The 12,246-nt window shown below is 37.8% G+C and overlaps 1 protein-coding gene across 2 annotated transcripts; it reads right to left on the bottom strand.

Annotated features, from left to right (window-relative positions):
• Nucleotides 1-530: 530 nt before the first annotated feature.
• Nucleotides 531-11,815, bottom strand: LOC147060549 (uncharacterized). Of its 2 annotated transcripts, XR_015065477.1 has the most exons (9): nucleotides 11,647-11,815; nucleotides 11,352-11,509; nucleotides 10,306-10,532; nucleotides 10,052-10,139; nucleotides 9,154-9,266; nucleotides 8,783-8,932; nucleotides 7,885-7,951; nucleotides 3,331-3,462; nucleotides 531-1,098 (listed from the first exon to the last, which is right to left on the bottom strand). XR_015065477.1 is itself a non-coding variant. In XM_085905544.1 (8 exons), exons 1-7 carry the CDS (start codon nucleotides 11,735-11,737, stop codon nucleotides 7,921-7,923), a joined length of 858 nt encoding a protein of 285 aa, XP_085761670.1. In that variant the 5' UTR covers nucleotides 11,738-11,815; the 3' UTR covers nucleotides 3,138-3,462; nucleotides 7,885-7,920. The 2 variants fall into 2 exon arrangements, 1 of the variants encoding a protein (XP_085761670.1); XM_085905544.1 differs by lacking the exon at nucleotides 531-1,098 and having other exon boundaries at nucleotides 3,138-3,462.
• Nucleotides 11,816-12,246: the final 431 nt, after the last annotated feature.

The following is a 12,246-nucleotide window of genomic DNA, read 5'->3' as shown; positions in this document are numbered from 1 at the left end:
TTTTGTTGTGTTAGGATTAAAGGATGGAAAGAAAAACACGATGTAAAAAAGTTGCTATCAATTCAAAGAGCGACAAAAGAAAGTGAAGCTGTTGTCATTATGTCTTTGCTTTCCTGAGTGGGATTTCAAATGTGAGATAAAAGAAGGAAAACGCTTATCTTAAAACCGGACCGACATTCCAATTGAGACAATGGTGTTGACTGGGCTGCTAATTGAATACACATTTGGTCTCTGGGTCTTTCAGAGCATACCAAGCTGGCCCTCATTTTTAGGGGCCAAATCGTGGTGCAACAGCGACATTAAGAGGCCAATTGAGGTAAAACAGCAGTTTCTCTTGATTCATTTTTTCCCCCACTTATTTAGAAAACTCCACCTTTTCATTCTAATTATAAAATACAATACAATACAATACAATACAATACAATACAATACAATACAATACAACTTTATTTACTATATAGAGCATTTAATAACAGCTGGAGCTGTAACAAAGCACAGCACATATAACAATGGAACAACGAGGTGCTTAATGCATACATTTAGATGTACAGTATTGTTTGAATATTGATTTTCAACTTCGTTTTAACTTCAGTTGGTGTAATATTTAGCAATTTAATAACTAACTAAATAAAGTGGTAAATCGATTTTCAACTTCGTTTAAACTTTATTTGGTGTAATATTTTGCAATTTAATAAATAACGGAATAAAATGGTAAATAATAATGTAATGTTCATTTAAATCAGTTTAAATATGTGTGTGTGCTCCACACCAGGAACTTAGGGATGTCTAGGATGTGTCAATGACACATTGAGAAACAAGTAAAACAATAGAGCCATCAATTTCACCATTCGGTGTAGTATACATCTCGTGCCATTAATGAATGGAAATGAAGCCTGTGATGAAGTCCTCAATAGATAAGTCTTCAATTGTCCTTCAGTCAAACCATGAAGACCACTCAGTGTCCCTTACATGTCCTCCGCTGTCTTTAAAGTGACAAAGTGTGACCAATCTGCCTCAAGAAAAAAAAAAATCAAAATGGAGGTGGGGGTAATGGGGCCGGAAACAGTCGTGCCCTGGCACCCAACAGCCATTTCAGTTCTGAGAGAAAATAGATTGCAGATGTTTTTGCACGCACGCACGCACGCACACACACGCACGCACGCACGCGCGCGCACGCACGCACGCACACACACACACACACACACACACACACACACACACACACACACACACACACACACACACACACACACACACACACACACACACACAAATAAAACAGTGGAGAGACTGTTTACAACCTGTATTTGACTACACATGAAATAAGTTGACAAGTACTGCATCATTAAAGTCTGCTAGCGATCCAGCTATTGAAAAGCATCAGAAAAAACATTCTTAACTGTACAGGCAATGCTTGAAGTCAGTGATTCCCAACCATTGTTTTCCAGTTTCACTAGATAGGCCCAAAAACATGTTTGTCTACTAATAATAATGTGTCTAAAGCAGTGAATTGAAAATATAATGACTTGTACTAGCATCCTTATCTAGTACTCAAGGCATACTTGAGTTGTTAGCAGGAATGCTAATGAATGACTTTTTATTAGCAATTTGCTGTTTTAGACATAATTTGGCCACATTGTTTTGCTTAAGTTTTCTTCACACAGTGAAGAAAACTGTGCTGTGTATTAGCATAATTGACACCTCTCATAAAAAATGCTTTACAGGGCCTATGTGGATAGTTTACATGAATTGAATACACAAAAAAATATGATCTAAAGCATTCAAATATCTTGATCTTATTGTATTAATGGTAAAAATAAAAGAGATTTGGTTTTCCCAAAAAAAAGTAGCTCCTTTCAGACATACAAAATATCTAAGAACAACCAAGACGTATTTAAGTCCTTTACACCAATTAGCCAACTAACCTGTTAGCCATGACTTTGGAGCCATCTTGTGCCATTTTAGAGAATTACAGAAGGGTCCCAAAAATGTGCAGGGATTACACAAATAGCTGAGAATAAGCTCCGCAAAAGAAAGAAGAAAATTTGTAAAACAAAAACCGCAAATAGATGATGTTAACCGTACCTGTGTCATATAAAGATCAATTTCATGTCTCGTTTTGTCGTAGAATCACAATACAGTTAAAGGAAAATAGCAAAGGAATAGTCTATTCCATTTTAAATTCTTTGCCTTCTAAAAGTTTAACCGCTAGTCTGTGTGAATTAGAAAAATTATCCTGGGAACAACTACTGAGAATACTAGTCATACTTTCACTGGAATACTGCTAGGAGCCCATCTTAAGCAGCCAGTGTAAACAGTCCGTAGACGGGAACTCTCCACGTGGAACACATCTGTCTCGCAGGCCGGCGGCTGACGTTGGCCTTTGTATAACAGTAACAGACTTTTCCAGTTTAAAAACTGGAACGACCTCCACACCGCGCATCACCTGCTCACACGACCATCCGAGCGCATGTCTGGGGGCCCCCACCGTTACCCATGGGCTGAGCCAGTTCGGGTTCACCCACATCCATGTGCACAGCATTGTGCTACGACAGATGGCAAGGTCTTTAGATGATAAGTGTGTTCAGGAAAGAGTGGGACTTGGGTCAGAATTAACTTGCCAATTTTAAGAATCTGATATCAATCTGATCTATACCACATCTGGCAAGTATAGCCATCACTAAACCTACAACGACGTTAACTTTACAGTTTAGTTAACTCATGAATGCTCAACCACAAGTTGGCCTTCATATCAGTTATGTGTTTAGTAGACATGATCAAAAGGTTACAGAAAATATATGTCATTCCATTCTATTTTTTTCTTGAGAAAATAACTATAATTAAACTAGTTAACTATTATTAAAAGCCATTATATCATTGTTTTTTTAAATTTGATATTTTTCTCTCAAGAGGACTTTTTTCTGAAAGATTTGTGTCATTGTTCTCATAGTATTAGGACCTTTTTCTTACCCAAAAATAGAACTTTATTCATCTACTTTAAAGAAAATAGATATCTATTATTTTTAATGATCATTTCAGAAAAGCATGAAATTATTTTCGCCATAAACAAAAAAAAGTCTTCATCGACATTGACATACTCGTAAATGTTTTCGATATATATTTATATATTTCTCCATATTTTCTCTTTGATTTGTAGAAAGAAATTAAACACTGCATCATAAAAATCAAACCAAGCAAGTGGCTTCATATGTCAATCAGTTTAAAATTGGCTCTATTTAGTACATTTATAAGCCAAATCCAAAACACGCTTTTTGATTTGCTAATTCCATAATACGATCATTTTATTTGACTTTTGAGGCTGCTTTTTACCACAAAACTGTGAGTAAACTCCAAACCAGCACTTTTGTTCACCTATCGCTTCCACTGTGGTTTGCAAAAGGAAGAGGCATCCCGGCTGCAGACTTTTTAATCTTCAAGGAGGTTTTTGGTATCTGATGATGCCTGAGGGCAAAAAAATAAACTGAGTGAGGATGATCAAAATCAATAAACAGAAAATATGTGCGTGACGGGAACTCCGAATAAGAAACATGCGCGCATCAGATATGTGCCAGCAGGCGCTGGGAAGACGTGCCGAAGCGGCCTCTTCTCACAAATTTACGTACCCATAAAAAGCAAACAGCTTCCTCATTTAGGATTCCAGCAAAACATATTTTTGCTTTACGTGCAACATTTCGATAAATAACCAGTGTGAAGCAGACGGAAAAAGTCCGGTGTGTGACCGGGTTAGGAAAATAGTGTATTTTACAACCTGGAATCACTGATCGATACCGGCTTCCAAAAGACTTTATAGCAGGAAAAGTTCTGGTTTGTAACAACTTCCAGTAGCGAACGTGAATTTAAAAACCACAACAGTAGAGGATGAAATATTTGGTAAATATTTTGTTTTATAAACTAGAAAATTATAAATTAGAAGAAAAAAAATTGCCGTTCATTTCATAATATTTTAAGGAAGACTGCTATATTGAGGTACACTTTATTTAAAAATTCTATGGCATTGTTTTATGATGGGGAATTTCTTTGTATCAGAAGTACTTGTGGTATTGGTGCTTGGTATCGGTAACTACTCATGAATCATCAATCAACACCACTGCTGGAGTCAACATCGTCGCAATCTGGATTGATCTGTCCGCCTAACCCATTCTTGGCATCAGATGAGTAGCAGCATCAAGCGTCTGGCCAAACTAAGAGACCGTCTTATCAAGCAAAAATTTCCACAATGTCAGACAGACCTTAAAGTTAAAAAAAAAAAACATCAAGAAAACAAATCCCCCAACCCAGAGGTAATTACTTACACTCCTCTCTAGTCGGTAAACATCACTGAGATTTACTGATGTCAGCTGTGATGTCAACGAGGACTTTAATGTGGCGAAAACTTCATGAAGTCTAAATGATGGCGCAAGCATAAATCCCACTCGCAAGTTCACAGTAGGGTCGAGGTTGCGCTCAGAAGCGGGGTTACAACTCTTTGGCATGTAAGCACCTGAATGCGAGACAGTATTCGTGTCAAAGTCAATTTCTCGTTTCACCCGCTTGAAGCTGCAGACAGACAGAAGATGTTCAAGTCAGGGAGTTTAGGGTTAGGGGAGATACGAGCTAACGTGTTCCCTACAGTCACCAATATGTCCCAGGCCGGTGTCCTCGATAGAGCTATTATCACGTTGCTTCGCAATGACTATTATAAATATTACCTAGATGTCGATTTGAAAACATGTTTTTTAATGTCCCTAACATGACTTTCTACTTAATTATATGTTAAATATTGAAGAAACAGGGTTCAAAATCAGAAAATGTAAATAAATAAAAAAGACTAACTATATTTAAGACATAGTTATTTTTGTAGATATTGTACTATGCTTTTAAGGGGACGTAAAGTCTAAAATGTTCTTTACAATATGTTCCAAGCGACCTTGCGAGTTTAATTCCCATACGTAACCAAACTCAAAAAACAGGTGTTACATTTTATTGCTTTTTCTCCCCAGGACCATTACACCCCATGATTTAACTATATTATACGGCTGTATAGAATGTGACCACCCAGTGCTTGCCAACCTTTATCAAGACATGTCACATATTGAATTTGGTAAAAATTCTCCAAACAACACGCTCCAAAAAATTGAACATTGAAATAAGGATTTGTCCCAATTTACAAAAACAGTTGCTTATTCGGTGTGAAATGTGGACAAGTTTATTTGAACACAAAGGTCAAAGGTGTCAAATACAGGTCCAAAGTAGCAAAGCAGCCACAGTTTGGTGTTAGCTGCAAGGTGTTTTCTAATCAACGGCTTGTAAACAGGCTCCTTGTTTGGTACGAAACACTTGTAGCTGAAGCAAAACTGTGTTTGGCTTGCTACTTTCTGGATCTGGATTTAACACCTCTGATATATAGCAACAGGTACATTCACAGATTAATTGTGCTCATTTCATTGTTTTGCAGGTCACTGGCATAAAAAGATGAAAAAATCATTTGAAGTGGGGAGTCATTTTTTTGATCAATTGACCTGAAATTGGATGATTTCCTGCAGCGTACCTGATGATCTCTCCCAGCACACTAAAGCCTCAAACAACCCCTCAGTGATTTGTTTGTTTTCCAATTACAGATTTCAAAAAAACATATATACCGTGGAATAGATTGCGTTGAACATCCGACGAGCGATGGTTCATCTCACATCCTCATCATCACATTCTCACAACCTAACTTTTTTTTTTTCCAGTGGTCCCTTTTTCTCCAGCAAGATTATCATGAACAAAATTGAACTTCCGATGAGCCATCCTTTCTCACATCCTAACATTTTCCCTCCAGTGGTCCCTGTTCCTCCAGCAAGATTGTCTTTCACTCTATCTTCCAAAAAAAAAAAGAAAAATCATCTGCACTCAATCTGAAATTATCCTGAGCAAATGCAAAGCAGAGCCAGGGAAAGAGGTGCGGAGAAATGGAGCACGGAAGCAAATCAGAAGCCAGTGCTTGTTATTAGTCATCTCTGCTGCCTTGGAAAGAGGCTTTCAAGCTGATGTGACTCCAATGCCCCAAAATCAAAGTCTGATGTTGACCAAAATGCCTTTTTATTTAACCATTTTAACATTAGCAAAAAAGAAAAACAAATCCTGCTTTTTAAATTGTTGTCTGAGTGTGAATGCCTCCAATGAGTTTTTTATGCCAGATTCAACTAAATTAAAGGACCCGATTGGACTCCAGGGCCTCAACTTCGCGACAAATCCCCGAGACGGCCGACAGCCGTCCTTTGATGAATGTCTCGGTGTTTTAAATTTCAACTTCACCCCCGAGAATTGCGCGTCGTCGCATTCCAGACGTCTCCAAAAAGCCCCTTTGTAGTTAAAGGATGGTCCCTGAAAAAAAAGAAAATAATCCAAAGTCCTCCTAGACTCCTCGTCTTTATTTACGTATCGACCTTCAAAGGAACGTGGTGTCGTAATGTGACCTTAAGATAACACTTTGAAAAATCATAACTTGGCTTGCGATATACTAAGTCCGATGCGACGTGACCTCAGATCACCTACTCTAGCACTCTTGTTTGATAGCATTAGCGTCAGTGCTAACGTTCCAGTTCACAGTTGTGTGCCGTGTGTGTATACTAAAGAAATAAGAGAATGTTTATTTCCAGACATGATATAACACAGATGCGTTCTATTAGCGTTTGGCTTGGCCTTCCTTTGCTTCTGACTCCATGTTTGTCACTGATCAAATGCACATTTATCACTGTTGTCTATTTATATTTACAACTAATGGAAGTTAATTGCATCATAACAGTAGGGGGAACCAAAAGGAACATTCCACTATAGATGTGGTGAAGTAACCAAGTACAAAAGGTATCTGGATTGGAATATATTGTTTCGAATGACTTCTGACATTTAAAATCAGATATTTGTACTACTCCAAAAGCATTGAATGCATTGAGCGTCTTTTATGTGTCATCCTTGATTTACTCCAGAGTTACTTCCCCACCAGTGACATTACAAAAAACTCATCAAGTAGCGCTTGCATGGTTGCATCATGAACTGAAGACAGTTTAGACTTCAGAGTTGTTTCTTCATAAATATACGAGACAGAATAAAAACAGCAAGAGAGATGGGACGGTGCCCCATTTCATTGGTTTTGCGTGTATATATCTATATATACTTTGTTACTTACCACCACTGCTCGTCTAATCCTAAACCATGATTAGCATAAAAGCTGTGAAGTGATTCCAGTGGCCACAAAGTATCAAAAAAGACTTTTAGGTTAGGAAATACGCCATCTCGGAATATTAGCTCTGTTTTCTTCTATTTCATTCCCGCAACCAAAACCCAGACATTCCCCACCGGTCTGTTGTCTTTGAAGACTTTTTTTTTAATATTTTGGAACATTTCTCTCTTTGGGTCTTTTGCCGTGTTTTTGAATGTTTTTTCCCCATGTCTAAACAACGGGCGTGTTTGGATTTTCCAAGTTAAAGTCGTTTCACAATTGTAAAAGTCTTCCAAAAGACAATCATCTTCCATTTGAGCTCAGGTTTTGGGGTTTGTTTCTGGTCTTTGGCATTAATTGTCCTAGAATACTAAATACTTGAACATTTCTCTCTTTGGATATTCCACCATGTTTTTATATGCGTCTGGAAAAAAGTACAAATCGTAATGATTGTCCAAATAAAAATCCTTTTAAAGTTGTTAAAAGTCTTCCAAAAGACAATCATCATTCATTTGGGTCAACACAGCAGTTTTATGTCATTTATTTATTTTATTTTTTTTTTTTTTGGCTACTGGCCTTCAATCTTAGTTGTCCAAGAAGACACAGCATCATTTTATGTTTTGTAGGCTGACTCATAAAATTCTGAATTAACCAAGGATGCAGTAAATCTCAGCTTTAGATACCTGTTGTGGGCAATCCTCATAGCTGATCTTCATCTCCTAATCAGTGTCCCATGACGACAGATCGCATCTGAGGAGAAAATTCGTAGGTTTATTAATTTTAGAAGTGAGATCATTTTAGAAATGTTTTTTTGTCTCACATTAGTCAGCTAGATTTTTGCTATTTCTGGAGAAATTGCGTGTGAAGGCGGTCAAGGTGAATGAATATTTGGGGAATGCTAGAGAATAATGTTTAAAGTTGGAACAGGGTCAATTGGTCAAATAATTAGAAGGGGAAAAATAACATTTTGTACAATTTGGCGTGAATTTTAAAATTGAGAATTAAGTAAGTGGGAAGTTTTGGAATATGATGAACAGTTAAAAATTGGAACGGGTTGAATCGGTTGGAAAATGTAGAAATTAGAAAGGAAAAAAATGTTACGGAATTTTGCGTGAATTCTAAAAGTGAAAATGTTATTTTTTGAATCGTGGAAAGTTTTGAACAGTTTAAAGTTGGAACGGATTGAATTGGTTCAAAAAATGTTGAAATTAGAAGTCAGAAATGACATTTTGTAAAATTGTACGGCCAATTTTAAGGTGAAATTGTGAAATTTTTTGAAACGTGGCAATTCTGGGAATGTTGAAAATCCTCCCCAAAGTCATTTGAATGTGCTGAATGATGGGAATTTCAAACGGGAATGATGTGAATGAGAAATGTGCCATTAGAAATGAATGGGCGAAATTTTGCCTTCACCTTCACACTAATAATAATAATAATAAAGTAAATGTTATAGAATAACATTCACCTTCGCCTTCACACTAATAAAGTGGTACAGGATGTGACTGACTGTTGTCTGCTGTCATGCTTGAACAATTACAATAGAATAGTGCAAATAAGAGTCGATTGCATTTTTCTGCTAACCTGTTACAGCAGCTGTCATACTGTAGGGGGCAGTGTTGCGTTTGCTGGGAAACATGATCGCATGACGTCTTGAACTGTTTCGCCGAACTTTCCAAAGTGCGGACTTTCTGAAGCAGACCTTCTCTCTCCTCCAAAAAGCTGTTTTTAAATCTGAGATATAAATGACAGCTTTCAGGCAGTATTTTTATCATTATTATCACATTTCACTCAGCTGTGTGACTAAAACTTTTCTCCGAATGTAACCCAGTGTGGTGTCTCATTTTGACACCAAACCTACCAGTTCATCTAAATCCAAAGTTGGAAGTTGTATAGTATTTGGAAGTTCCAAGTTGGAACTGTGTCCAAACTGTCAACATTTGACTATGTCCCACCTTTTGACGCACACCATCCAGTAGCGCTGTTGCTGACACAGCCTTTCAAACTGCTGCAGTGTTTCCTGGAGTTTCCTCGAACCACTGTCATTCTCCCATCGCAAAGCTCTCACCTTGCAAACAACGATATTGTTATTAATATCTGCAGGAATAACCAGAAAGCAATCCATAATTCACACTAGGCTTTTTTTTTTAGGCGCGTGACTTTGATTCGTGGATACGTAATGAAAGGTAATTGTGGATTTGGGTTAGAGAGTTGTTTAAGACAAATGTAAATTTAAAAAGATAGATGAAGAAGAATATTTTGACGGGGAGGAATGTTTCATGAGTTCTCCGATTGTTAATGTAGCGTTTCATCATTCATGGAGGAACTAAATGTTTGACAAACAACCGACTTTAAACCTCTAGTTCAGCTTGTCTGTGAAGACAAGGGCAGTAGTGTTGAGCAAACCTGACACCTGCTGGTCAAAAGAGGTAATACAGATTATCTCATCGTCAACAAATGATTCTAAATGTATATATTGTTTTGAATTATTGTGCTAAATTGAGCACATAACATGTTTTATCATTATATATACATGAGAGGAAAAATGATCAATTTTGCCTTCAAAATTTTTATTTGTATTTTGATAATTGAATTTATATGATCATAACAAATCTCCAAGGTATGCTTTTATTACGCTAATAATGGTTAGCAAAGTCAAGCAAATTTATTATTTGATAGCTTTATTTTGCATTGACATGATGGAAATGCTTTACTCTAGATTGGTCATTCAATTCATATTATGGACAATAGTCTGTATGCCTACACAATGCGACACCCAGAATTCTGCCTTTATATGATAGGTCATTTAAAAGTCATTATTTATTGATGATTACAACAGTTATTATTGCTCACCTGTTCCTCATGAACAAAACGCAAATCCATCAACTCCTCCGTCAGCATCTTGTTGGCGTCACGAAGCTCCTCCAACTCCGCCGTCTTACTGTTGGCGTCAAGACATGACGAACCTATTAGTACATACAGTATTCACATTCTTTTATTTGATCTGTTTCTAATAATACGATAACCGCATTACAGGCGGGGGGGAATATTCGAAACTGCTCGCAGTATAATGCGGTGCAGAAACTGCAACCACAGTAATAGTTTACATTTGCAGCTGCACACGGAGGCCCTCCGTTACTGCGTCACCGCAGTCGGCCTCCCTGCTGCGTTGCATCTGGGCTTCGACCTGCAGCTCTTCCACCAGGCCCTCCAACCACATCTCGGAGCTTTGCAGGCACAGCAGCTCCGAGCACGTTTGACGCAGCAGTTGTGCGTCGCGCTCGCTCTCCCCTGCCAGGATGATCACACGCTGCTGGAGCAACTCCACCAACTCCTATATGCAAGAACATCAGATGGACTGATGATGGATACGATTGATAAACAGATGGATACAGTAGATACACGTTTTAGAATCTCAATACCTTGATGTCGCACAATTTCAAAATGAACTTGTTGAGAACACGCCTCGAGGTCAAAGAGTTCGAGGCGAGCCTAAACGAGTGAGTCGATCATGCCGGCCCGAATTCCTGTCAAACTGAATTGTTTATAAGAACTCCTAAAGTGCCAAATTGAAAACGGGTTTCATAAAACAGCTCATTTCTACTTCAGAACAAGTCAAAAATGATCTGAATATTACAACTGAAATCCTTGAAATCAGATAAAACTATCATATTCTGTGGAATGTGTACTATGATATTGATTTTTTTATTGCCAAACATTTGGATTTACACACCGTTAACGCTTCATGGCACTCATTCTGGTATGAATATCGCAATTCCGAGAGAGTGCTTTTTTGATAACCATTATTTATACCCCAAGGCTCTGTCCTAGGTCCAATACTAGTTCCATTGTATCTGTTAAACCAAAAAAACATGTTTTTGTTTTTTCTAGTAGGGAAACAAAAAAATAAAATTAAAGCTGGTTTAAAACCAGCGACATTAAAAACATCTATAAACATTCAAACCAATAAATATATTGGTCAGCATTCTACTAAAATTCTAAAAGCACATCACTGATTTACTGATTAAGTAATAACCAATAATATTGGACCTTGCCTTAATATTTCAGTGACCAATATGGCAAAATTATCCCTACACTGACAACTTGGTCCCGTGAATGTAAATTTAGCCTATTTTAAGAAAGCGGTCTGCACCTGCTGCTGGTGGATGGTGCTAAGAAGCCGGTCTTGTGTCCTCCTCATCTCCACATTGGTCTTCTCCAGGTTGAAAAGTTGAGCAGCCACAGCTTGAAAGTCTCCCTGCAGCTTCTTTTCCCTTTCCCTGGACAACAGGACCTCCCTATCTAACACAGCTGCAACCACATGAAATCCTCCTTAACCAGATTGTACTTAGATTTAAACATTAAAATCATGTTTGCATATTCACACTAAAACAATGCCCCGCTTAAAATCTCATTTAACATTTACAGGCACACAAATATCTGCTTACCTTTGTCTCGAGTCAAACGCGTACACTTGGCTGTCAGGTAATGGATCTGACCAAAGTCTTCATCCCTCTGCGCCTGGAAAAACCTCCTCATGGCCTGTCTTTTTGGTTTACTTCTGTTGCCACCTCACATGATTCTACAGTTGAAATCACCCTGTGAGGTCAACACATATCAGACCTCGTCGAATAAAATCTTAAAGCAGCACTAGAGCATGTCGACTGAGGGCATACCAGTGTTAGTCTGGGTGAGCTGTTGAGGCGAGGCGAGACGTGTTAAGGCCCATTGCTTTATCTATCTATTCATTTTAGAACATACTTAAGAAGTGACTAATGATATCTAAGGTGCTTTGCAAATTTATTATAGGTCGGGACATGTGGTGTCGAATATAGTCTTTACAGTGAGCTTAATTCCATGGTAAAAATTCAAATTCACGCCTGAGGCAAATATAGATGGCAGGTAATAACACATCCTGATTCTGATGTTCACTTAGGTAAGGAAGCAATGGCATCTACTAAACTTGAAGAAAAGTCAATTGTGCTTTAAATAGTGAAAAATGCAAACAGTGACTGCATTCATTTGGAGAGATTAATCCCAAATTGAAA

Source organism: Syngnathus leptorhynchus, chromosome 2 (assembly GCF_054491065.1).
Source record: "Syngnathus leptorhynchus isolate UIUO chromosome 2, UIUO_Slep, whole genome shotgun sequence".
Taxonomy (NCBI): domain Eukaryota; kingdom Metazoa; phylum Chordata; class Actinopteri; order Syngnathiformes; family Syngnathidae; genus Syngnathus; species Syngnathus leptorhynchus.
Note: the sequence above shows the minus strand (reverse complement) of the source record. Positions and strands in the feature narration are given on the sequence as shown.

What these genes read in the sequence shown, in the direction of transcription:
- LOC147060549 (XM_085905544.1), bottom strand. Translation starts at nt 11,737, where the DNA reads ATGAGGAGGTTTTTCCAGGCGCAGAGGGATGAAGACTTTGGTCAGATC. An exon ending in TGGATGGTGTGCGTCAAAAG is followed by an intron (nt 8,933 to 9,153) that starts GTGGGACATAGT and finishes TTTATATCTCAG; the next exon opens with ATTTAAAAACAGCTTTTTGG. An exon ending in TATGACAGCTGCTGTAACAG is followed by an intron (nt 7,952 to 8,782) that starts GTTAGCAGAAAA and finishes TTTTCTCCTCAG; the next exon opens with ATGCGATCTGTCGTCATGGG.